Below are 27,675 nucleotides of genomic sequence, written 5' to 3'. Positions count from 1 at the left end.
CTAGAGTTTCGAGCATGTCCGTCCCGGGGCCTGTCTCTGGATAGCCAGTGACTTGCTCCGGGACAGAAAAAATTAAGGGGACAATTTTGAAATTTACATCCAAAAATTAATTAGTGGGCCTTTAAAATTTTGATGCGCATCTCTAATTAATATATTTAATAAAAAACAAAATCTACTCATTAAATTTGGTCGCTAGATTAGATTGGGCGGTCAAAAAGAAATTAGATAGATAACTAGTTTAACGGGGGGGGGGGGGGGGGGGGGGGGGGGGGGAATGGACAGAATTTTGAAAATAGCAATTAGTAAAAGAAATTAGTAGGATTATAAAAAATAATAATAATAAAATTTACAAACCAAAAATAAAATGAATTGACTGCTCGGCCGAATATTTATATAATTTGGAGCATTTTGAAGGACAGTCCAAAAATAAATAAGAGAAAGAAGAGAGGATCGGACTATTTAATAATATTTTTTTAAAAAGAAGTAATTTCGACATAAAATTTTGAACGAAGGTCTAAAAGTCTAAAAGTTTAAAGTCCGATCTATATGGTCCGGGCTGGGGGGGGGGGGGGGTGCAAGTTTGAGGTGGGCGGAATTTGGAATACGAATTTAGTAGTTGGTCAAAGACCGAAAGGAATATGAGCTACACAAATTTAAGTCCAAACAATAAAATTAGAGTGCTCGACCGAAAAGGTTTTAAGGTGATTTGAGCAATTTAGACGGGCTGCCAAAATAAACTGTGTCGGACTGTTTACAAAAAAATAAACATAAAATTTTGAACTGCGGCCGAAATGTCCAACTAAGCCCAAAACAGGAGGTGCCTGTCCTAAAAGAGGTTGGCGCCTACGGAGAGTTGAGGACCGGTCCAGCAGTCAGTGACGGGATCAGGTGCTTCCTGCCGAGCAAGGCCTGGATGACGATGTTGTAACCGGCGCCGCAGATCGTCTTGACGATTAGGTGGATAGTTGGGCTGTCCGTCTGTTGTAGAAGAATCGCTTGTCTGAAGATCTGCTGGCGCCGGTGTGTCACGACAAGTCCCGTCGCGTCGTTGAACCGTAGGGTGTGCAGCTCGTAGTGAGTCCCATCCGGCAGTGACTTCCATTTCTGGTTGCTGTACCGGCCTCTCAACTTCTTCGTGTCTGTTGTATCCCCTTGGAAGTAGTCCCGCAATTGTCTCTTGAGTTTCCTCAAGGCCAACTCCCACGGGTCTACGTCCTCCTCTGCAGGCGGGGAGATTTTTGGAACAGGCGGCTTCGACTTAGCAAGGTGGTCATCTGGTGGTGTGACGGCTTTCCACTTAGCAGCCGTAGCAACAACTGTATCCATTGCCGACTCAACGGGAGCGGTAGGTAAAGTTAACCGCTTCACCGGAGTCAGTTTGGGAGTAGAAGTGGGCCGTCGCGGTGGTGACTGGTACATGGCAGTGTTCAGTGTCCCGCTGGTCGCGTCCGTTGACTTGTCCGCCTGTGGCGAGCTGGTCTCCTTCCGCTGAGTAGATGGAGGGGGCGACGACGCAGATGGAACCGCCGCTTGCGGTTGAGCCGCCAGGTTTGGTTCCCCCTGTGTCGCCCCTGGCGCACGTCTCCTCTTTCCACGTCCTCTTTTCTTCCTCTTCGGGGTGTCGAGATCGCAGTACACTAAGGTCACAGTCGCCCGTGACTCGATACTCACGCAGCACACCGTAACTAGCTAAGAGTCCCCCCGGGTGTGGCAGGGGGGGGGGGGGGGGGGTGAGGGTGGGGGGCTAGGATAGCTCGATAGCACAAACAGCAACGTCTTGCTTCATAGCGAGTTGAAATCGGAGTGTTGGTTAGTCGAATGAAAGGTCAACTGGACATGAGCTCCAACGGGGTGCTGTTAGATCCACAGGTAATAGTAATTAACCAGTGGAGCTAATTTTAATTAGATTGGCTAATTCCTATACATTAATGCTATAAATAGTATGAGTCGGTGCGAATAACTGATAGTTAAATCCATTTAAACAAAACGAAATGTGGAACATGTAGCTATGACAAAGGACGTTTACTTTATTTGTATAAGCGTACGAGACGGGGCACGGGTGAAGCAAATCTTCAAATTCGGGCACAAAAGAGCGATATTCGGTCAAAATGCATTTCCATCATTCTACCCACAATGTTAGTTGTAATCCTTGTAAAAATGCGTAGTGATTCGTTCACAATTCTATATAGCAGTAATGGTAATATGAATAAATGTTGTTATCCAGATTAGGGCACTTGAGTTTAATTCGGGCCAAAATTACCCTCCCTGTCCCTGTTTGTGTACAGGTGAGTATGTGCCTGCCCCCCCCCCCCCCTCTCTCTCTCTCTCTCTCTCTCTCTCTCTCTCTCTCTCTCTCTCTCTCTCTCTCTCTCTCTCTCTCTCTCTCTCTCTGTATTATAGAGTAAGCGAATCACCGATAGTTTCATTACCAGGTAGATGTGTATTGGTCATCTGGAAATCAATATACCACCGCTTGACGATCTACTACTTACGACTAAAAATCATAAACAGAGTTTTACTGGCAGTTACAACTCGTATCCAGTATTGTCCAACAACTTGTATATTCACACCGACTGGAATCGAAGCGGACTATCAAGATGTTACTTTAAGTTTCAGACGAATTATATTTATTTAACAACACATAAAAGAAAGGAAAATCTGGATAACAACATTTATTCATATTACCATTTTATTTTATTGTCTGCATTTGCAAACTATTCTTAGACCTGTGTGTTGGGTTTTTGTTTTATTAAGAATGTTTGTTTGAAACGTATTTTAAAATGAACATCACAACGGAAAGTTCGACATACAACAGTGCAAAGTATACTTCGACAATGAAAAGTTCGAGATACAGCAGTGAAAGATATATTTCGACAATGGAAAGTTCGACATACAGTGGAGGCAATTATACTTGGACACCGGAACTGACCACCAGCGTGGACGTGATAACGTCGTCCATTGTCAACGACAACGACACGACGGGCGAGGTCTGGCTTCCCAACTACTGGTTCGGCTTCATCGAGAAGCCGACGTCGCAGCAGGTGACGCTGTTCGGGTCGTGGCTGCGGCTCATTGGTCTCCCGCCAATCCTTCTCCTCGGCGTCTTCGGCAACGTGCTCGCCATCGCCGTCATGCTGCGGCCCGCCATGCGCAGACATTCGTACAGCTACTACCTGGTGATGTGCGCCATCTGCGACACCGTCTCTCTCGTGGTGAGGCTTCTCTTCTGGATCAACCTGCTGCGAGAGTTCCGGGACCTGCCCGTCTTGGTCCGCTTCCAGGACGTGGTCGCGTGCGTCGTCAGCGAGTACCTCATCACCGCCAACACCGTCATCAGCTCGTGGGCCATCGTCTGCATCACCGTGGAGCGGGTGATCGTGGTGCTGTTCCCCCTCACTGGAACTAACGTCTGCAAGCCCGCGGTGGCGCGAAAAGTCGTCACGTGCGTGGCGCTGGGCACGTTCATCCTGCTGTGCTACATTCCTCCCTTCACCCAGTACCTGCCGGCGGTCGGTTGTGCCATGCGGTTGTCCAACATCATGGTCCACTTTATCATCGCCACTATCTTCGTGTCCATGCTGCCACTCATCCTCATCTTGGTGGGCAATGTGTGCATCATCATCCAGCTGCAGCGACAGAAGACCAGCATCAGCGCCATCGGCAACAGGACTCGCACGTCGAACCGCGTCACGACGATGATGCTGACGGTGTCGCTGACGTTCTTTGTGCTCGTCATGCCCAACGCCCTGCTGGTTCTGGTGAGCGTCCTACAGCCAACGTGGGCCACCCTGGACGTCCTCAAGGATCCCGCAGCCTTCCTGTGGGACATTAACTTCGCCATCAACTTCTACCTCTACATCGTCACGGCCGGTAACGTGAGGAGCGAGCTGGTGATGATGTTCAGTAGGGGGAGAAGGACTGCAGCCCAGTCACGGACTCTCACAACAATCAGCTCCACTGTAGGTTAGCCACGTCCGGCTTGAATCACTACAACGATAAGACTGGAACAAAATAAAAAGTACGATTTTGTATTACCATGGACCTGACAACGACTGGTTTTAATTGGATTTAATTTACCTGTTGAACAGCAAGTCAGAATGTAAGCCATAATATGTTTTATAGAATATTGTATCATTTCGCCAACGAAACCTCAGATCATCTTACACAACGCATTATTGTGTATTCATGTATTTTAAAATGGAGAGCTACAAATGCGTCCTGGATCGACAACAGAATAAAACCACACACACACACACACACACACACACACACACACACACACACACCACAAAGCCTAAAACAATTATATGGTATTTTGCTTACACGTTTCATCGCCATTTTTAGCGCAAATCAGCTAACAATGATTATTTGTGATCGCTGAATACTTTAGACACACTCATTTTAATCGTTGTTAGAAATAGCTTATGTACTATCTAGAAATAAACGGAAAATGTTTTGAATAAAGCACAAAATGTAGTAATACCTCACCAGTCACTTCATTAGCATCATTCGTTTTGTATCACGGAAACAATACACTATTTTCATAGATATGGATAAATAATCACCGTCTATTATGCTACTGGACAGAGACATATATTCTATATATACCAACAAAAGATCAAAATGAAGATTTTTTCCGTGTTCAAATTTGAAATAACGTTTTAATGAATTCTCATCATATTTGAAAACAAAACATAACCTCAAACGTTTTAGGAATAAGTTACCACAGCATCGACAGTCAACGATTCCTTTTACTCATTTTATGATTTTAATGAACTAAACACGGATAAAGTCGATCTGTACGAAAATACATCAGCTATTGCTAATGATTAAACTGTAGTTCACGAATAAAATATAAATCATGGATATTATGTAAAACAGAAGTTAAAATTAACATTAGTAATTATGTTTAGCATGATTGATAACGAACAGTGTAGTGTTGTCAATTGGATTAGTGTTAATGTAGTTATGGCAGTAAAGAAAGAAAGCTATATAAGGCCTAAAAATACTGGCATAAATTACACACACATTTTGAAATAGACAAAAACATTTTTGTATTATTTTTTAAATGCATTTGTGAAAAATTCATTAAATAAGCTGAAATAGCTTAATATATATATTTCTGTAATTGTATTTAACAAACAGTATTTGGAAAATTGTATTTAGTCAATATTTCAAATTGAAGAATCGTTAAGCTTCAATGGTACATTGGTGTATGGTTTGTTTGTACGAACTATTGTATCCACAATGTCCCAATCACTTGATGTATGTATAATATACAAATGTTCTATTGCACCATGAGTAGGAATCGCATTACATTTGTTTATAGTTGCAATGTTTCTTTGTTTGTTGTTTTAATTCTGTCATTTCAGCAACTCTTCTTTTTTTACATGGTGGTACTTTCTTAACAATAGTGGAACATAACAGTGTTAACCCATCACTGTTTTGCTGTTGTTACGGTATGGTGATATTTGTATGACCTTTCTGGTGTTATATACTTTCATTTCTAAAGCATACTTGATTTCGATTCCATTGTCATGCATCGCTGAGCAGTATAGTGCTATATTTTGGTTAACATTCCGAATCTGACGAACTTCAGTGTTTTAAGTCCACTGCAGCAAGTTTGTATAAAAATGTCTAATTCTGCATTTAAAATGCTTTGCGGTATTGTATTTTTGTACGGCATTCATTTAACAGTTTTTAGACTGTTACTAAAGGTCGAACCAGTTTCCTTGACATGACGAACCAGTTTCCTTGATATGATGAACCAGTTTCCTTGACATGATTCTTATACAGTACCTGAACGTTCTTAGTTTGTTCAAGCTCAATTATTCAAATATTCAGATTTGAAGCGACTGCATTTCAGTTTTATTTTAGTAAAGCAAGGTACATCCTGGTTATTATTCATAGTAAGAGGCGAGACGTAGCCCAGTGGTAAAGTGCTCGCTTGATGCGCGGTCGGTTTAGGATCGATCCCCGCCGGTGGGCCCATTGGGCTATTTCTTGTTCTAGCCAGTGGTGGATGGTGCATATAAAAGATCCCTTGCTATGAATGGGAAAATATAGCGGGTTTCCTCTCTAAGACTACATACCAAAATGACCAAATGTTTGACATCCAATAGCCGATGATTAATAAATCAATGTGTTCTAGTGGTGTCGTTAACAAAACAGACTTTTTATTCATAGTAAAGATAGTCTTTATGGACTTGCGTATTTAGTAAATTCATATTGTTAATTATCATATTTAGGGTGTTAACCAAATAAATTAAAGAAACATACTATAATACTATATACAGAATTTACAACAAGTCCATGCAGAGATTTTGAATGTTATTCACAGTTCATTATACCACACGTATTTTCGATCATTTTACAGCGTGCTACAAGTGCGATGAAACAAAACCACTGCCCGAGCAGAACAGAACTAAACTTTATTTACACTCAGATCACCCTATGGCGATACGTAGAGGTGATTTATAAAAAAGAAAGAAAGAGAAAGACATGTTTAATTTAACGACGCACTCAGCACATTTTATTTACGGTTATATGGCGTCAGACATATGCTTATGGACCACAGATATTGAAAGAGAAAACCCGCTGTCGCCACTTCATGGGCTACTCTTTCCGATTAGTAGCAAGGGATCTTTTATATGCACCATCCCACAGACAGGTTAGTACATACCACGGCCTTTGATATACCGGTCGTGGTGCACTGGCTGGAACGAGAAATAGCCCAATGGGCCCACTGACGGGGATCAATCCCACACCGACCGCGCATCGAGCGAATGATTTATAAACAGTAATGCAGTAAAACAACACGACGAATGCAAAATATAGTAGGCTATAATACAAGAAACTGATAACTATAGCACAGTATAACATAGTATATAGCGTGGTACAGATACATGTACAATATGTCGAAATATCTACGTTTCAAAAATATCTTTAAATACAGACTTAATAGTATCTCTAAAAATGCAGGTTTTTTGTTTTAAATAACGACATTTTTGGAGACAAAAATAATTGTTTCCAAATGAGGGTGTTTGGCCTAGTTGTGAAGTATTTACCTATGATGAGTTTCCTGTCGTTACCAAAATATGGACACTTAACTGAAAAATACGAACATCATCACCTATTATTACACAGGAATAGTCGTTTCGTTCTACATTTTACCATCTCCCTTTTTCGATTGGCAGAAAATGACTGCTAGTATTTATTTGAAAGCGACTGAAAATAACACACATTTTATGAGGTAAATGGAGAAGGTACTCTGTAAGAAATACATTTTGTTTGACGTATCAAGTTACCGCGCCAGACTTGCAAGTATTTGGCTTTTAACCTTTGAGATACTATATTTACATGCTATATTTTTCATTACTTTTGTTATGACTTAAGCAATAATTACCAAATCCAAGTTTGTTTACAGTTTTGTTAATGCAAGTTAACCATTTTAATTGACCCGTATTTTTCCCTTGACTTTGTCAGCATGTATTTGTATCATACAGCTGGTATTTTACTTAGCTTACCTGTTATCAATGGAGCCCACAAACTGAACATTCTAGTTTGGATCTTAATTTTGAAAGAGCAAATACCGAATTCGCAATAACTTATGGGTAATGGAGTATTTGTCCTAAGTCTTAAGATATCTATAAAACAATTAACTGTATCTGCTCAATAATTGTGTTGTTACCGAAACTCCAGATACGTGATCCATACAGAACTATAGGAACAATAATTGTGCTTTCAAATAGTTTAAGCTGACAGTACATGGTATATTTAAGTTTATGATTTTAATTTTTAGGAGAGTTAACCCTTTCTTAGCTTGTGCTTCTAATGTTTTGTTGTTGTTGGGGTTTTTTAAATCGATACAACGACCCATTTTTTAAAAATACCTATGGCTGTTAGCTATATCTATTTTTATATTATTTAAATAAAAAATATTTTATCGGTATATCTATTCATTATATTGGAAAACCAACTTGCAAATAACACCTATGTTGGCTGGGTCCTGATTTTTCATAATATTTTTCACTGCGTTAATATCTATGTATGTAACAGTCAACATCGACATACATACACTATATAGATATTCATACATCAATATATACTAGCCAGTGTCAGGTCTTTTCACCGTTTCATGCATGTAAGCGGGATCGACCGAGTAGATTGTAGGTCCCATGCATGTGGTTGAGTTTATGGATACCTCAATAGCTCAGAGCACATCGTGGTTAGTCTTGCAATTTGCGGGCGATTCGGTGCTACAGTTTCGAGTCCCAGCAACGGCATGAGACAATTTGTGAGGCCACAAAGGATTAATTATCCACTGCGCCAGTCTATGTATGTAACAGGTTTACCCACAAACTCATGTATGAGGTGGCCGTGTGGTTTATAGGCCCCACGTATGTGATCGGTTAACTGAACTTTGCTAAGTAGTTATCATGGTAGTCTGGAAAATGTGAGCGATTCGGTGTCATAGGTTCGACTCTCGACAACGGTATGGGAGACAATTTGTGAGACCTAAACGGATGTTTGATCCCTTATGCTTGTCTGTTAATATTAATGTATGTATTAATCTGAACGACAAAACCGTATTTCAATATCAAAACCGTATCTCTTTTAATTGAAATATATTTTAGTGCATATAAGGTACAAATGGATTGGGCTCAAGTTATCCAACTTACGAGGCCCTCTCCTAATAACATAAAATAATGACAATATGACAAAATAACAATAATGGCGACTACAACTATTACAAGAATATAATTTTGTTTTAAATATTCAAAGAGAAGTATATACATGACAGAAAAACAAAACACAGAAAAAATACAAAATAATAAATAAATAAATAAGAAATGAATGAAAAAAAAAGAAGAAGGAAAGCAAACGAATGTGATTCATTTTCCAATCAGACAACCCAATCTATAAAATATTCTTAGCAGACAGGTTCCTGCGCAACTGATTTATAATGGACATTATTATTATTATTATTATTATTATTTAAAAAAAACTGTGTTTGTTTAATATATTTATATACAATATAGAATATTTGTTTGTTAATAGTACCATTTACAACAGTACTGCCATACAATACTAATTGTAGATTAACCGATGCAAACGTGTTCAAAGAATCTAAAAGAAGTTGTCTCTGTTTGGTAAAAAGATTACATTCAAAGAAATAATGATAGCAGTTTTCACAGTGGTGGTATAAGTCCACAACGATATAAGTCGGCATTTAAAGTACTGCAGCCATGTTTTAATCTAGTGTGGGAGATATTTAAAGTACTGCAGCCATGTTTTAATCTAGTGTGGGAGATATTTAAAGTACTGCAGCCATGTTTTAATCTAGTGTGGGAGATATTTAAAGTACTGCAGCCATGTTTTAATCTAGTGTGAGAGATATTTAAAGTACTGCAGCCATGTTTTAATCTAGTGTGAGAGATATTTTCCTTTCGATTTCCATATGAATATAATGAAATTACCCTGCAGCTCTGGGATGCTACTGTTTTTTTGAAAGTAGACATTCCTTCACTGTTTCGAATTTCTAATGGCAAGGCATTCCACGGGTCTACTGTTGAATGTAAAAATGACATTTTAAGTAAATTAGAGAAAGGAATAATTATGTCATTTTGATTCCTTAATCTATAATGCACGCACTCTTCAACCCTGCGTGGTACACAATTTACTAAGAAGTCAGGAGTCATGCCATTAAATATTTTATACATAGTACATAATGGTTTGCCTTTCGGTGTTCTAAAAGCGTGGCTAGTCCTGTTTCTGGGTATAGCGCGTATCTTGATGCGAACAGTGGTTCACTTTTTTAGAACCTGCACACGTATAGACCGGTGCTGGAATCGAATTAAATAGGTTCTCAAAATGCCTTGCCGGGTTCGGCAATGTAGGTGATAAAGGTTCACCTTGCTTAACTCCTAGTGATACGTCAATCAAGTCTGAAACATTAGAAAAGAGTCTGACACAATTTCGTACTTTGACGTTAGAATCAAAAGATATTCTAAGATCAATGAATGCACAAAATAATTTTAGTTTTTCACTTACAATCTTTGTAATTAATGCATATAGCATAAATATACAAGCAATAGTACTACATCCATCCCTGAAACTAAACTGAAACTCGCTGAATTTATTTTGGTCTTAACACTAATTATTTAATATGTTTCTTAATACTAAAGAAAACACATTTGCAAAGGAACTCATAATAGTTATGCCTCTGTAGTTATTAATGTAACAAATCTGTATATTTCCGATATATTTTCATGAATAATCTGATTCGTTGTCTGTCCTTTTTCTACTTATGTTTGGTTTCTTAATTTTATTCTCGGTCTCTGCATTTCTTATACTAACATCTTCTAGCACACCGTTAGCACTTTAATCAGCCATTCTATGAATCAGATTATTGATTTGTAAAGTTACAAGAAAGATCATTCAGATTCTTTTATTTTTAAAAGTGTGGCATGAGACCATACAATATTGTAATGTTTAGACTTGGATTTTACAATTAATATCAAGTTTTGTCATTTTTGGGAGTTAATAATAATTTGTTATATTGTATTAAGGGAGTTGTAAAAAAACAAAAAAACAAAAAACTTGTTATACTGTATTATTATTCCAAATTGTTTTAAGACTTATTATGTGAGTACCGGCAATGGTAAGATATTTATTCATTGTGTAATTCATTAACTAAATGGTAGTGTATTTCCGTTAGTTGAAGAAATGAAGCATTGTATTACTGTAAACATTAGAGTTATTGTTAGGCATATTTGTATTGACTTTTCAGAGAATTCTGAAATATTATCCAAATTTGAATTTCAGAGAGGGGAATTGAGTGACGGAAATATTATTTCTATCTCATATATTTCCCAGTATTCTATGTTTGTGGATCTTGTGGTTTCACGAGTGGGGATGAATGTTTGGGTATGTTTTCGGTGTTTGCGATTCATCTTTGTTCCCGTATGGTAATCCATATTGGGATTATTATTGTTTCGTGGCCGAGCTGGAGGAAGTTTTAATAACTAGCATGTACTATGGACCTCTCAATGTCAATCATGAAACATATTAAAATCCTGGTTACTTTGATGTTTAACTGTAATTAATTTTGATGATTTACCGAAACCCTTAAATAAACACTGTGAAAAAGAACGTCTTATGTGATTATTTCATTAGTTTATGAGGAAGGTTGATTGTGAGTTTTCCATACTGAAGTTTGAATTTTTAAGTCTATGACCGAAAGGGGTAGCCGAACCGGGCAAGGCATTTTGAGAACCTATTTAATTCGATTCCAGCACCGGTCTATACGTGTGCAGGTTCTAAAAAAGTGAACCACTGTTCGCATCAAGATACGCGCTATACCCAGAAACAGGACTAGCCACGCTTTTAGAACACCGAAAGGCAAACCAATTATGTACTATGTATAAAATATTTAATGGCATGACTCCTGACTTCTTAGTAAATTGTGTACCACGCAGGGTTGAAGAGTGCGTGCATTATAGATTAAGGAATCAAAATGACATATCAATTCCTTTCTCTAATTTACTTAAAATGTCATTTTTACATTCAACAGTAGACCTGTGGAATGCCTTGCCATTAGAGATTAAAAATAGTGAAGGAATTTCCACTTTCATAAAAACAGTAGCATCCCAGAGCTGCAGAGTAATTTCATTATATTCATATGGAAATCGAAAGGAAAATCTCTCAGAGGCTGCAGTAGTTTAAATTTCATTATAAACATGGCTGCAGTACTTTAAATCTCCCACACTAGAAAAACAGGGCTGCAAAAAATATCTCTCACACTAGATTAAAACATGGCTGCAGTACTTTAAATATCTCTCACACTAGATTAAAACATGGCTGCAGTACTTTAAATATCTCCCACACTAGATTAAAACATGGCTGCAGTACTTTAAATATCTCCCACACTAGATTAAAACATGGCTGCAGTACTTTAAATGCCGACTTATATCGTTGTGGACTTATACCACCACTGTGAAAACTGCTATCATTATTTCTTTGAATGTAATCTTTTTACCATACAGAGACAACTTCTTTTAGATTCTTTGAAAACGTTTGCATCGGTTAATCTACAATTAGTATTGTATGGCAGTACTGTTGTAAATAGTACTATTAACAAACAAATATTCTATATTGTACATAAATATATTAAACAAACACAGCATTTTGAATAATAATAATAATAATAATAATAATAATAATGTCTAATTAATTATAAATCAGTTGCGCAGGAACCTGTCTGCTAAGAATATTTTATAGATTGGGTTGTCTGATTGGAAAATGAATCGCATTCGTTTGCTTCTCTTCTCTTTTTTTTCATTCATTTCTTATTTATTTATTTCTTATTTTGTATTTTTTCTGTGTTTTGTTTTTCTGTCATGTATATACTTCTCTTTGAATATTAAAAAAAATAAAAAAATCTTGTAATAGTTGTAGTCGCCGATATTATTATTTTGTCATATTGTCATTATTTTATGTTATTAGGAGAGGGCCTCGTAAGTTGGATAACTTGAGCCCAATCCATTTGTACCTTATATGCAATAAATATATATTTCAATTAAAAAAGATACGGTTTTGATATTGAAATACGGTTTTGTCGTTCAGACTAGTACATACATTAATATTAACACACATGCACAAGGGATCAAACATCCGTTTAGGTCTCACAAATTGTCTCCCATACCGTTGTCAAGAGTCGAACCTAAGACACCGAATCGCTCACATTTCCAGTCTACCATGATAACTACTCAGACAAAAATGATTCCTAATAAAACTCGCCATTTTATTAACACTGGTAATCAAACATGTGTTATTCTTAGTAATACACTGTAGGCGAAACGCAAATGGTCAACAGTCAAATTCACAAAATTATATTTCATCGTTAATAATGTAAACATTTTGTAATAAAACATTTATCTGATAAAAACAATGTATCGATTTACTCAGGCAACACATATAACGTGTGGTACCTTGCATTTTATTTTACCAGCAAAACGTAGAGTGTCTCGTGGCATTTGAGATAAAATAAATGTGTTAATTAGAAATTCCCAATTTTGTAGAAACTAAAGTTTGTATTTTTAAATTTTGTCTTAAACAAATTTCAACCTCAGGTGAACTGTAGATGCATTGCAATTGTACATTAAATGGAATTAATTTGCTGGGATAGTTTTAACATGGTATGTGCACAAATATTTCACAAATTGCGTGCAAATTATTAGAATGATTATAAAAGTGTTTTGGTCATGTTGGATTCTGGTTTTATGTTCTACTTGTATTATCAGCACCAGTGTACAGTACACACAGGAGAAGGGCTGGTAGGTGTTTTACTATGGCTAGTGAATTGTTAAAATCACCTATTCCATGTTCAGTGCATTGGGTTTTTTTTTTAAATCATCAAACTCTAGGCGTTTGGTGCTTGTGGATAGTTGTGTATCAAGTTTTACTGTTATTTTTGTTCCCCTAAGAATTCAGTATGGCGGAGGTGGGAAGGTGTGTGTGTCCCGTGATCGTGACTATGTGGATCTACAAAACAAAGCTGGCTATGACACAGCACAACTCGAAACGAATCCTGCAAGTGATGTCTTGAAATCTGAGCTGGATTATTATCACATCTTAAACCAGTGTCTTTCCGCAACGTTAATTTTCAATCCAGACCCCAGCAACCTGATCTGAAAGTTGTTTAAACCATAGTTATCATATGTCCTCTCTGTGAGGTATTTCGACACTTGGTCTGTGTGACGGAACATGCTCTTAATTTTGTTTTCGCCTGTGGCGATATTAATTGTTTTAGAAGGCCGTGTGCAGTTCCAATATGCACTTAAGCCCAGGTGGGCACTTTGTTACGTGATACCTTTGCGCGACGGTCGTCGAGCTTTTCTAATACACACCCAGCCCAGATGCGGAGGCCATGTGGCCAGTAGTTACGTAATACCTCCGCGATTGGCGACAACGAGTCTGGCCATCTAAGAAAAAAAATACCGCTTGGTCACTGTGGAAATATACACATCATAAGATTCGGTTCCGCGTGCTGTCTCCGGACCAGTCTGGGGTTTTATAATAAATAGCTAGGGTTTTAGAGATATCAGGGAGAAACAAAAAGGAAGGCTCCAGGGGATACGTGTCCATCCGGACTGGTAAATATTTTATTTCTGCTCTGTGTATAACCTTGATGTGATTGATGTGACTTTAAATATTTTAATACTGTATTATACCAATATTATTTAGACGGTGCTGCCGGTAATCTGACGCAGTAAACTGTAGGCTCACTGTCTAATATATATAAAGTTTAACCAGTCATCCTAGAGGACCTAGGTAAACTGTAGGTTATTGTCTTTATTGTGATAGGTACCAGTATTAATTCTGTGTTACAAGGTTACTGAATGAGTAGTTAAGGGTTAATTAAAAATTAACCAGTTAGGAATAGAGTTATAATTCCTTTATTAATTAAGTTCCCCTGGCAGCGTTTCTCAATTATCACACGTTACTGAATGAGTAGTAAGGGTTAATTAAAAATTAACCAGTTAGGAATAGAGATGTAATTCCTTTACTAATTAAGTTCCCCTGGAAGCGTTTCTCAATTATCACACGTGTGGGTGTTGTGTCACGGTGAAGTGATTAGCATATTGTGTAAACTAGACACCTAGAGATTAACTAATTAAGTGATCAGTTCTGGGTTGTTATTATTTGTTGTTGTTAATTAACTACTGCGGCAGTACATTTGTCAGCGTAGGTTAATACAGATTCCAAAATGTATTGTGTTTTTGTTGTGTTTTCTAGTGAACTAAACGTGCTACATTACATATACTTTATATAAGATCTTATCTCTGATCATACCTAGACGAGCCACACGCGGGTATAACTGCCCGTTACAGAGAGATCTAATAGATATACAGTTAGGAGAGATATTTGGATAATCGTGTTTCATTCAGTTACGGGTATTATAGGATCACCGTGACAGGAGTGAAAATTGGGGCGCTCGTCCGGGATCTGAAACGGGACATGCATATTTTATAAAGTATTGTTTGTAAATGGGGGCTTTATAAATTATTTTTACAAATAACTAGAAGTAGCAACGTCGTTCACTAGAAAATTAATTAATAATAAGTGCGTCATATCTAAACATGGCTAAGAATTTGCTGGATAGGCCTACGCTCAGTGTAGTGGAGATTAAGCGAGCACGTAAGGCCGAGTTAGTTGAAATCGCAAGTGAGCGGGAAATTGATTTAACATCAGCTAAAACCTTAGGTGATATAAAGACAATTATTATCCAGGAAGTTTTTGGTGATAGGCCTGTTATGGAAGAAAGTGAGATTGTTCCAGAGATAGAGATAAGTGACTTGAGTATGGAACAACAGTTAGCTTTTAAAAAGCTTGAGTACGAAAGAGAAGAACGTGTATTAGATAGAGAGAGAGAGAGAGAGAGAGAGAGAGAGAGAGAGAGAGAGAGAGAGAGAGAGAGAGAGAGAGAGAGAGAGAGAGAGAGAGAGAGAGAGAGAGAGAGAGGGAGAGAGGGATAGAGAAGAGAGAAAGAAGAAGAGGGATAGAGAGAGAGAGAGAGAGAGAGAGAGAGAGAGAGAGAGAGAGAGAGAGAGATAGAGAGAAGAGAGGGATAGAGAGAAAGAGAAGAGAGGGATAGAGAAGAGAGAGAGAGAGAGAGAGAGAGAGAGAGAGAGAGAGAGATAGAGAGAGAGAGAAGAGAGGGATAGAGAGAGAGAAAAAAAAGAAGAGAGGGATAGAGAATTCCAGTTAGAAAAATTAAAAGTGGAACATGAGTTAAAGTTGAATACTGAAGAAGTTAGACGGGAGGCAGGAAATGGTTTTAACATGTCGGAAGCTTATAGATCAGTGCCTGTATTTGATGACCAGGAGGTAGATATGTTCTTCCAACTTTTTGAACGGGCCGCTAAGCAGCTACATTGGCCACAGTCTAAGTGGACATTGTTAGCCGTGTCTAAGTTTAAGGGGAAGGCTAGCATAGCTTATAATTCAATGAGTGATGAGCGAGCAAGTCAGTACGACCTAGTTAAGTCTGCAGTGTTGAGGGCGTATGAATTACGACCTGAGGATTGTCGTTTACGGTATAGCGAGTTGAGAAAAACGCAGGGTCAGTCTTATAGTGAGTCTGTGGCTAAGAAGGCAGGGATGTTTGATAAATGGGTGGTTTCTCATCAGGTAGAGTCATATACCGAGTTACGGGAGTTGTTGATCTTACAGGACATTAAAAATGGATTACCAGTTAGCTTACGTATTCATTTAGAGGATTGTGATGTCAAAAAGATAGAGGAGGCAGGCATAGTGGCCGATGACTACGTGTTAATACACAAATCTCAGGCAGTACAGGGTAGCTCTATACAACGGGGTGATAAGACGAAATTTCAGCCAGGTTTTTCCCGGGAAAGTAACTATCGGGGAGAGTCATCTAGTTGGTCAGCTAGTCAGGCAAGGAATACACCTGGTGGGCAAAGTAAGGATAGGCCTGCATTATCAGCCAATGCACGAACTTTTCGTCCACATTGCAGTTACTGTAAAAAGGATAACCATCTTGTCGGGGACTGTTTTAAGAGGAAACGCGATAATGGGCAAGTGGTCGGTTTAGTGAGGTCAGCTCCGTTAGCGAGAGAGTTAATGGTTAGTCCCATGGCAGAGGAAGTAAACCCGTATGTGTCCACTGGTATGGTTTGTGATGTGAAACAAGAATTGAGTCCTAAGGCAATATCAATCTATCGAGATACTGGGTGTAACCTGTCGCTTATAACGTCAAAGTGTTTAGCTGGTATTGAAAATTCACATACAGGACGTAGTTTGGCTTTAACCTCAGTTACTGGAGAAAATATGGTTGTCCGGTTACATAACGTTTTCTTGTGTTCGAAGTTTGTGACGGGACCAGTCGTTATGGGTGTTGTGAAGGACTTGCCTGTTGAAAACATAGGAGTTTTGTTGGGTAACGATTTGACTAGTCAGTGTTGCTAGCCGCAAGGTGACAAATTGTTAATTGAAGACAGCCCTTTACCAATAGAAGAGAGTGAGGTTGATGACATTAGATATCCTGCGTGTGTAATGATTAGGGCTATGGCCAGAAGGGTAGCACGAGACCCAGAGGAAAATTGTGATTTGTCTGACATGTGTGTGAGCCATGAAATTGGAGTGGATGAAGTTATCAGTAAAATGGTAGATAAGTCAACTGACGAACTAAATGTGGTGGAACCTGTTGACCTCCCGCAGAGGGTAAATGAACCAGTTGTGTTTGATAGAGGGGCCTTACCTTGAGTTAATACTAGAGCAGGGGGCTGATCCAAATTTGTTGGCAGCTTGCACTACATTGTTAACTGAGGACAAGGGAGTATTAATGAATAAGAGAGTTAGAGATAGGAAGGCTAGGAAGCAACTGAGCTATGCTCAGAGCAAAATAAATCAGTGTTTGATAGGAAGGCTAAGAGTCGGGAATTTAAACCAGGGGATAAAGTGCTGCTGTACCTTCCCATTAAACGGGGTTCATTGCAGAACAGGTATTTCGGGCCCTATGTTGTGCACAAACGGGTTAATGAGACAGGGTATGTGATAAACACTCCTGATAGGGTTAGGAAAAGTAGGTATTGTCACATCAATTTGCTAAAAGGTTATTTTGACAGACTGCCGATAGTTCCAGAGTTACCGGTCCAAATTAAGAGTCACTCAATTTCCTGTGATGACGTCAAGACTGCAGAGAGAAAATTAACCAACAGCCAGATTCTAGCAGACTTGAGCCCCCAGCGAGAAAAGTTGACTACGTTGAAACAAGACAATGTTTCCATTTGTCAGGACCTTCCAACTGTTACCAATACCTTAAGCCAGGATGTGCGCTTGGAACCCAACACTACACTGATTCGACAGCATGCCTATCGGAGAAAACCTGGAAAACGTGCGACACTGAAAAAGAAGGAAACGAAGTTCCAGTGGTCAGATGAATGCGAAAAGTCATTCAACCGTCTCAAGCAGATGCGCTCCTCGTCTCCCGTGATGGCAGCGCCAGACTACCGAATGCCTTTCAAGCTGGCTGTGGATGCCAGTGACGTGGGAGCTGGAGCTGTGCTGTTCCAGGAAGACGAAAATGGACTGGACCATCCTGTAAGTTTATTCTCCAAAAAGTTTGACAAACACCATGGGGAATTATTCCACTATAGATAAGGAAGCTTTGGCCATGGTACAAGCTCTGAAGCATTTTCAGATCTTCGTGAAATCGGCAGTGCATCAAGTGGTGGTCTTTACTGATCATAATCCGCTTACCTTCATGCACAGAATGAAAGCCACCAACCAGAGAGTTTTGAGATGGAGTCTGCTTCTGCAGGAATTCCCAATTACCATTGAACATATCAAGGGCACATCCAATGTAATCGCTGATGCTCTGTCCCGAAGTTGAACGTTATGATAATGTGTTGACATTCTTGATTTCTGTTTTGTTTTTATATATTTTATTTGTATACCAGGGACTCAGAGACTCAGTGTGATTACTGGTAGTCACCTTATTACATGTGTTATAAATGCCCGGATGCGTCGGTTAACGCACTTTTTGTTTTAATGTAGTATATTTCCCTATTCCTAGAGTAGAGGAAATATCCTTTTTGAGGTGGGGGTGTGTGACGGAACATGCTCTTAATTTTGTTTTCGCCTGTGGCAATATTAATTGTTTTAGAAGGCCGTGTGCAGTTCCAATATGCACTTAAGCCCAAGTGGGCACTTTGTTACGTGATACCTCTGCGCGACGGTCGTCGAGCTTTTCTAATACACACCCAGCCCAGATGCGGAGGCCATGTGGCCAGTAGTTACGTAATACCTCCGCGATTGGCGACAGTGAGTCTGGCCATCTAAGAAAAAAATACCACTTGGTCACTGTGGAAATATACACATCATAAGATTTGGTTCCGCGTGCTGTCTCCGGACCAGTCTGGGATTTTATCATAAATAGCTAGGGTTTTAGAGATATCAGGGAGAAACAAAAAGGAAGGCTCCAGGGGATACGTGTCCGTCCGGACTGGTAAATATTTTATTTCTGCTCTGTGTATAACCTTGATGTGATTGATGTGACTTTAAATATTTTAATACTGTATTATACCAATATTATTTAGACGGTGCTGCCGGTAATCTGACGCAGTAAACTGTAGGCTCACTGTCTAATATATATAAAGTTTAACCAGTCATCCTAGAGGACCTAGGTAAACTGTAGGTACCAGTATTAATTCTGTGTTACAAGGTTACTGAATGAGTAGTTAAGGGTTAATTAAAAATTAACCAGTTAGGAATAGAGTTATAATTCCTTTATTAATTAAGTTCCCCTGGCAGCGTTTCTCAATTATCACACGTTACTGAATGAGTAGTAAGGGTTAATTAAAAATTAACCAGTTAGGAATAGAGTTGTAATTCCTTTACTAATTAAGTTCCCCTGGAAGCGTTTCTCAATTATCACACGTGTGGGTGTTGTGTCACGGTGAAGTGATTAGCATATTGTGTAAACTAGACACCTAGAGATTAACTAATTAAGTGATCAGTTCTGGGTTGTTATTATTTGTTGTTGTTAATTAACTACTGCGGCAGTACATTTGTCAGCGTAGGTTAATACAGATTCCAAAGTTTATTGTGTTTTTGTTGTGTTTTCTAGTGAACTAAACGTGCTATATTAAATATACTTTATATAAGATCTTATCTCTGATCATACCTAGACGAGCCACACGCGGGTATAACTGCCCGTTACAGAGAGATCTAATAGATATACAGTTAGGAGAGATATTTGGATAATCGTGTTTCATTCAGTTACGGGTATTATAGGATCCCCGTGACAGTCTGTAAAATGCAAAAGGAAAATTGTTACCGTCATGGTGGCTGCTCCAACAAAACAGCGACAAGGTATCATTTATATGCACTTCCCCATTGATACCGGCCTCGGTGGCGTCGTGGCAGGCCATCGGTCTACAGGCTGGTAGGTACTGGGTTCGGATCCCAGTCGAGGCATGGGATTTTTAATCCAGATACCGACTCCAAACCCTGAGTGAGTGCTCCGCAAGGCTCAATGGGTAGGTGTAAACCACTTGCACCGACCAGTGATCCATAACTGGTTCAACAAAGGCCATGGTTTGTGCTATCCTGCCTGTGGGAAGCGCAAATAAAAGATCCCTTGCTGCCAATCGGAAGAGTAGCCCATGTAGTGGCGACAGCGGGTTTCCTCTCAAAATCTGTGTGGTCCTTAACCATATGTCTGACGCCATATAACCGTAAATAAAATGTGTTGAGTGCGTCGTTAAATAAAACACTTCTTTCTTTCCCCATTGACAAAAAAGTACATACGACAATCTTTAATGTACCAGTCCTGGGCACTGGTTGAAGTAAGATAAAAGGCGATGGGTCCACTAAGGTCAATCAATCATATATCCCATCGCATCTATCTGTGCCACTGAACTATGCTGACATGGGTGATATACTGCATGCGTGTACAGGAATGAACTTCTCTACTAGTCTTATCGTATATAATTGCAAATGCATTGCGGTAACTGTAGATTAAAAATAAGACATTTTCAGGTATAATTTCATGTTTTGATTGTCAATGTTTTGAAAACATTTTAATTTGTTAATTGAATAAAGATTGTTGATTAAAATATTTAATAAATTGATGTTATAATAATGATAACAGTGAATGCCATTAAGTACAATAAGACCAGGTGTAAAAAAATATCTAAATACAGTTTAATGCATTCGTCATCAGCATTGATCTGGTGCGTGATTAAATATAATGTTTGTCTAATGCGCTCGTAGAATGATATACATGTACACACACATATATTTTATTTAAACACAATATAGCAGTAACCACTTTGTTATAATGACCCGAGATCCCTCATCATTGGAACATCTGAAATGTTACAATTATTCCAGTTAATGTAGTAATATCTAAATATTTCAGCCCAGAAAATATGAATGTGCATACATTTCAACTACTACAATGAACAATATTTATTATTAGTATGCATATTTATTTTATGACATTTATATAAAGGGGTCGCTTCTTCTAACCAATTAGTTATAATATGAACTACCATGAACGGACTCCGATTTAAAGAAAAATACTTGACCTTTATCTACTAATTCATGTTCAACTATATGTCAAATATTATATAATGTCTATAAAATATACAATGACTACAAAAGTTACAATCCTGTGATGATGCCTTTGAAATAATATAAACTAATTTCCCTCTATGCTAAGTAAATTAAAATATTTTATTGCGTATGGTCATAAAATATTTATCATCTTTGGGCCGGCATCCTTTTTACAATAAACAATTCCCAGGCATTTTCATTTTAAATTGCAACTTAAATTTACTTTTTTTGTTTTAATTCTAAGAATCTCTGTTACAGAAAAAAACCCTGTTCCAGTTAGTATTAATTAAAAAAAAGATAGTCAACATAACCTTCAAGGTTTACAAATATTAACAAACTTGTTAATTAACAAAGTTCTAAAGTGAATACTTAAAAGAACAATTTAAAATACGTTGAGGGATACCACTAAGTTAGCAGTAAATTATGTATATTATAGAACACATGCTTTTATTTTGAACATTTTAAAAATATTACTGTATTATCCGACACTGGCAAAATTAGTTCTCACGTGATTTTTGTCTCGGGACTGGAGCAGGGTCACTAGCGAACCAATGTATGTGACATAACTACTACTACTACTAGGGCCTACCCGAGTACTAGATGATAATAAGACTAAGGGATAAAGTAAAAGAACATGGTGCTGAACATGGATGCCAAATCATGTCATGGTATTACATTCCACACATTCGACTTTTGTTTTCCCTCCATGTCTCATAGCCGTATAATGTAATTAGAGGCAAACATATGGCACAATGACGTAAGGAATATAATTAAATGAGAGTGCTCTTCCTTGTACGGATACTCAAGTCCTATATAATTACTTTATTCGCCAATATACTGACTATATCCCTTCGTCAAATGAAACGGCTCGAGTCGTGTAGTTTCGTGAACGAATACGGCTCAGTTTTCCATTATGACAGACCATCTGTCTTCACAAGTTGTGATTTTAATTTATATGCCACAGAGAAATCGAATTGCTCTTTTTAATCAACTGTACACGGGTTTCTGTCAGAAGGAAATCCAAACAATACAAGGTTATACAAAAACGTAAGAAACAGGGGGAGGAGAAAGTAACTGCCCCCTACTAGTGAATTCTCAAATTCGGGCAAAAACGACAGAGATATTTGGCCAAAATGTGCTAACCTACGCATTTTTATAATGTATTTCCATCATTTTACCCACAAACTTACTTGTTATCCATGGAAATATATGTAGTGATTCGTTTGCAGCACTATATAGTTTGGACAGAATACATGTTGTTATCCAGATTCGGACATTTTCATTTAATTCGGGCAAACATCGACCTGCACCCCCACCCCTTACAAAAATAGGAGCCCGTGCGCCTACGAGGTTATTAGTAGGCCATTGGACGCGGCACGTTCGTGCGGTCCGACTGTTGCGTCTGCGGATTTCCTTTTGGGCATATAAACCATATACGATTATTTCATAGCGGTTAGTCACACGCGTTTTCAGATGCACGCATCGCACGCATCCAGTCTGCTGTATCCTAACCGGACGCGCGATACGGGCGACGACAGCGATGCGATAATATTTATATCCTAACCAGACGCGACCAATTTCTCCAATCAGGATACAGCTTAAACACTCCCAGTGAAATTAATGTCATTTCGATTTGTTTAGCCGAACCTCACGCATGCGCCGCATCCACTCTATATGAGCCTTAACTCTGCAAACAAACACATTTAATAAAAACCGCTACATGAGCCAACGAACATACTTTGACTGAGGTGAAACCCCTACTGAAACAACAGCTAAAACATCACATGACAGGGCCGTGCCTAAAATAATGCCTTTTTTTTTTTCGAAGGGGGGGGGGGGGGGGGGGGGGGGGGGAAGTGGGAAGGGTCGTCAAAGAAAGGATCAAGACACAATAATATGGTCTTCTCCACTGGACAAAAATAACTTTTATAAAAACTAATGCCCCGGGTTGGGTCACTGGCCTCCAGAAGCCGAACCCGGGGTGGTCATGCTCGAAACCTTAGTGGAAAAGGAGCATGTTAAAAACATTATGTCCTATAAAAACTAAAAGGGCCACATTTGCGAGTTTTCACCCCCACCTCCTCCCCGCTAAATAGGGTCCTACAAACGTACGTCTTAGTAGACTCTTACGGTAAACCGATCATTAAAATAATTAACCCAAACCGTTTCATGTGTAGGGGCGAGATGTAGCCCAGTGGTAAAGCGTTGGTCTGATGCGCGGTCGGTTGTGGGTCGATTCCCGTCGGTAGGTAATTTGGGCTATTTCTCGTTCCAGCCAATGCACCTCGAAGGCCATGGTATGTGCTATTCTGTCTATGAGATGGTGCATATAAAAGATCCCTTTTTAATAATAATATTTTTTAGCGGGTTTCCTTTCTACCGATAAGACTATATGTCAAAATTACCAAATGTTTGACATCCAATAGCCGATGATTAATAAATCAATGTACTCCAGTGGTGTCGTTAAACAAAACAAACTTTAACACTCAACACATTTCAATTATGGTCGGACGTATGGTTAAGAACCACACAGATACTGAAAGAAGAAACCCGCTACCGCCACACAATGGGCCGCTATTTACAATTAGCAGTAAGGGATATTGTTACACCAGTTGTAGAGTGAAGCTCTAGCTGGAACGCTATAAAACGTATGGGGTGGGCCACAGAAAACGACAAAATAATGAATAGTTGTGCGTTGTCTTTCGAAGGCCACTGTTACTGGTATATTTTACACACAGCAGTGTCAGGGCGGCCCAGCTATCGTGTTACTTACACTGTCTCTATCTCTCTATCTATCTCTCTGCCTCTCTTTCACCACATGGTTAATAGTTAAAGTGACTCACGTCTCCGCTTATACATGCTTTTACAATTATATTTTGGTCGCGACTATGACAATCATCCAACGCGTGTACAGAATGGCGTGAGGGTTGAACACCCCCACCCCCATCACCCGTTCCAAAAGAATCTTCTTTTAAACATGTATTTTTCAGCGAATCACGACCTGACCCCCGTGAAAACGTCCCCGTCAGTCTATACACCCCCACACACCTGCTCGCACGCACGCACATACGTAGCCTACATCATGCCTACAACCATTCACTAGTGAAAAGCGACTTAAATACAATATATAGATATTCATGCATCAATACATACATACGGGGGCGGGATTTAACTCAGTCGGTTGAGTGCTTGCCTGAGGTGCTTGCGTCGCAGGATCGAACCATCTCGGTGGATCCATTCAATTTATTGGGGTTTTCTCGTTCCAACCAGTGCATCACAACTGGACAAAGGCCGTGGTATGTGTTTTCGTGTTTGTGCCCCTGCGTGTGCTGTAACCTCACCGTGGTGCAGGGGTGTAACATTCTCTTTGAGAATGGCCAATACAGCACAAAATTGAAGTTTTGAGTAAAATTCAGTATCCGTAAAATTCTGTGATATTTGTGTTTTTGCACAGTTCTTTACACTGTTTTTGTTTGTCTTGAATTTTTATATTGATGTTGATCATCACTTTATTTATTTGCATTACCATAGTTTGACACCCAATAGCCGATGTATTTTTCGTGCTGGGGTGTCGTTAAACATTCATTCATTCATTCATTCATTCGTGTTTGTGGGAAATTACCGGCCTCGGTGGCATAGTGGTTAGGCCATCGGTCTACAGGCTGGTAGGTGCTGGGTTCGTATCCCAGTCGAGGCATGGGATTTTTAATCCAGATACTGACTCCAAACCCTGAGTGAGTGTTCCGCAAGGCTCAATGGGTAGGTGTAAACCACTTGCACCGACCAGTGATCCATAACTGGTTCAACAAAGGCCATGGTTTGTGCTATCCTGCCTGTGGGAAGCGCAAATAAAAGATCCCTTGCTGCTAATCGGAAAGAGTAGCCCATGTAGTGGCGACAGCTGGTTTCCTCTCTATATATCTGTGTGGTCCTTAACCATATGTCTGACGCCATATAACCGTAAATAAAATGTGTTGAGTGCGTCGTTAAATAAAACATTTCTTTCTTTCTTTCTTTGTGGGAAATTGCATATAAAAATTGACATCCAATAGCCAATAATTATTTAATCAGTGTGCTTTAGTGATGTCGTTTAACATAAAAAACTTTAACCACTCATATACACACACTCTATCTCTCTCTCTCAATACTACTATTTCAATACTTTTAATAGCTGCAATGTTGAACTCGGCCACCTAATTACGGTCGTGGTGTTATTGTATTAATGCGCGATTAGCAACAGTTTTTGTATTTATTTTTTACTACATACATAACTGATAAAAAAAAAATAAAAAAATTATTAATATCTGTTTCAGACAATTTCGTATTACAAACATTTGAAGTTAAAAACTCGTTTATCGATGGAACTATTTTTCGTCACTGGCAAGTGGTTTCGTTCGCGTCCGCGTGGTACGGCTCCGTTAATAAATTGTTAACAATTATAGATGGGTTTATTGGCCAGTGACGTCAAAGTACTGTGCGCGGCCATGTTTAGAATCACGTGATCGGTCCACCATTAAGGGAGTTAAACTCTCACAATAATAACATGTGAAGGCATTGCATCTGGGCGCATTTTCATTATTTATTACCTTTTTAGTACATTTTGTTAAAGCAAAATCAGTATGTCGAATAATACAACCTCATTTAAAGATTGCAGATTCATATCAAAGTTGGTGGAAGTGTATTAATCATAAACAACCGAATAATTTAAACTTATGCAAACAAATATAATTTTCCTGGACACTTGTATAGCCTAGTATCAGATGACCCCCCCCCCCCCCCCCCCCCCCCCCCCAAGCTCCTGTTTTGTTTTGTCAAAGTGGTTCGTTTTGTAATTAACTAGCATATAAAAAATATTATGACTAATAAGAGGCGCATTTTCGGGGTAATTTAGTGTTGTATATTGTGGATGATTAATTTTTTTTTTTTAAATCTAAAAAACAAAAGATAATAATTTTAAAAATATATATTATAATTATAAAATAAGAACAAATAAATAAATAAATAAATACAATTATTTTACGTATTCGGTGGGGGTGCGATTTTTGGTGTGGCATGCATGCGTGTTACGTCAGTAAATTATTTATTTATCATTTTATCGCACATTTAACATCAAAATAAAAATATAAATATTTGGCAGTGTTAACTGCGCCCCACTTCAACACCATGTAACCATATCTGGAATATCCCAGAGCTAATCATAGTAACAGCTAAACGTTGACATCTACTCTAGATCTAAGGTGTCTTTCTTTTTTTTAAATGGTACACCACGTTTTCTACAAATGTACATAATTGAAATACTTTTCTATATTTTAGGATGCATTCAGTAAAGTTTCACTTAATAACCATTATAATTATTTACACTTGCGTGTGTTTAATTTATTCGCTATGCTTTTCTATTGGCGTATATAGGTGCTTTATTATTTATGTTTTTAATCATTCACAGATTTCCACCGATATTGATATGAATATACAATCTTTAAATAAGGTTGAATTATCCGAGAGACTGGTTTTGCTGCTTTTGCAAAACGTTCCAAAAAAAGTCATACAGACTGAAATTACACCTAGCTGCAATGCCGTCACATGTTATTGTTGCGTGAATTTCACTCCCTTAATGGCGGCAGTACGGTTACGCCATCTATCGGCAACGTCATAAACTGCTGGGTATATCTCCGGGTATATGGCTTTTTATGTACCCTCTGTGTGCTCTTTTACCCCCTCGCCTTCGGCTCGGGGTAAAAGAACACATAGAGGATACATAAAAAGCCATATACCCCTCGTGATGCTTCTACAACTTATAATATAACTAAAAAGGAAGATGACAATCACGGGCGTAGGAAGATGCCAAAAAGTGTGTGTGTGTGTGTGTGTGTGTCTCTGTGTGCGTGTGTGTGTGTGTGTGTGTGTGTGTGTGTGTGTGTATGTGTGTTGTGTGTGTCTGTGTGTGTGTATATGTATGTGTGTGTGTTGTGTCTGTGTGTGTGTGTGTCTGTGTGTGTGTATGTATGTGTGTGTGTGTGTGTGTGTGTCTGTGTGTGTGTGTGTGTGTTGTGTCTGTGTGTGTGTGTGTGTGTGTGTGTATATGTATGTGTGTGTGTGTCTGTGTGTGTGTCTGTGTGTCTGTGTGCGTGTGTGTATATGTATGTGTGTGTGTTGTGTCTCTGTGTGTGTGTCTGTGTGTGTGTGTGTGTGTGTGTGTGTGTACGGACAACACTTATTTAGTTTAATGCCACCACATGAGCATATTGATTAATTAATCATCGAGTATTGAATGTCAAACATTTGGTATCTCTGACATAGAGTCTTAGAAAGGAAACCCGCTACATTTTTCCATTAGTAGCAAGGATCTTTTATATGCACTTTCCCACAGACAGGAAAGCACATACCACGGCCTTCGGCTAGTTGTGGTGCACTGATAGAAACGAGAAAACACCCAAATCAGCAGAATGGATCCACCGAGGTGGTTGAAAAGAGCACGAGGTCCATGAAATGAGTTTCTACAATATTTACAAATAACAAGTATATTGTGTA

General features: G+C 38.7%; 1 protein-coding gene across 1 annotated transcript; it reads left to right on the top strand.

Moving 5' to 3' along the window:
• The first annotated feature begins 2,876 nt into the window (after nt 1-2,876).
• On the top strand, nt 2,877-3,968 carry LOC121370208 (G-protein coupled receptor 15-like). Its single transcript, XM_041495322.1, has one exon. It carries the CDS (start codon nt 2,877-2,879, stop codon nt 3,966-3,968), a length of 1,092 nt encoding a protein of 363 aa, XP_041351256.1.
• Nucleotides 3,969-27,675: the final 23,707 nt, after the last annotated feature.

Source organism: Gigantopelta aegis, chromosome 4 (genome assembly GCF_016097555.1).
Source record: "Gigantopelta aegis isolate Gae_Host chromosome 4, Gae_host_genome, whole genome shotgun sequence".
Lineage (NCBI taxonomy): Eukaryota > Metazoa > Mollusca > Gastropoda > Neomphalida > Peltospiridae > Gigantopelta > Gigantopelta aegis.
Note: the sequence above shows the minus strand (reverse complement) of the source record. Positions and strands in the feature narration are given on the sequence as shown.

Bases quoted from the DNA above. Each gene is read 5' to 3' on its own strand.
- LOC121370208 (XM_041495322.1), top strand. From the start codon at position 2,877: ATGGAAAGTTCGACATACAGTGGAGGCAATTATACTTGGACACCGGAA.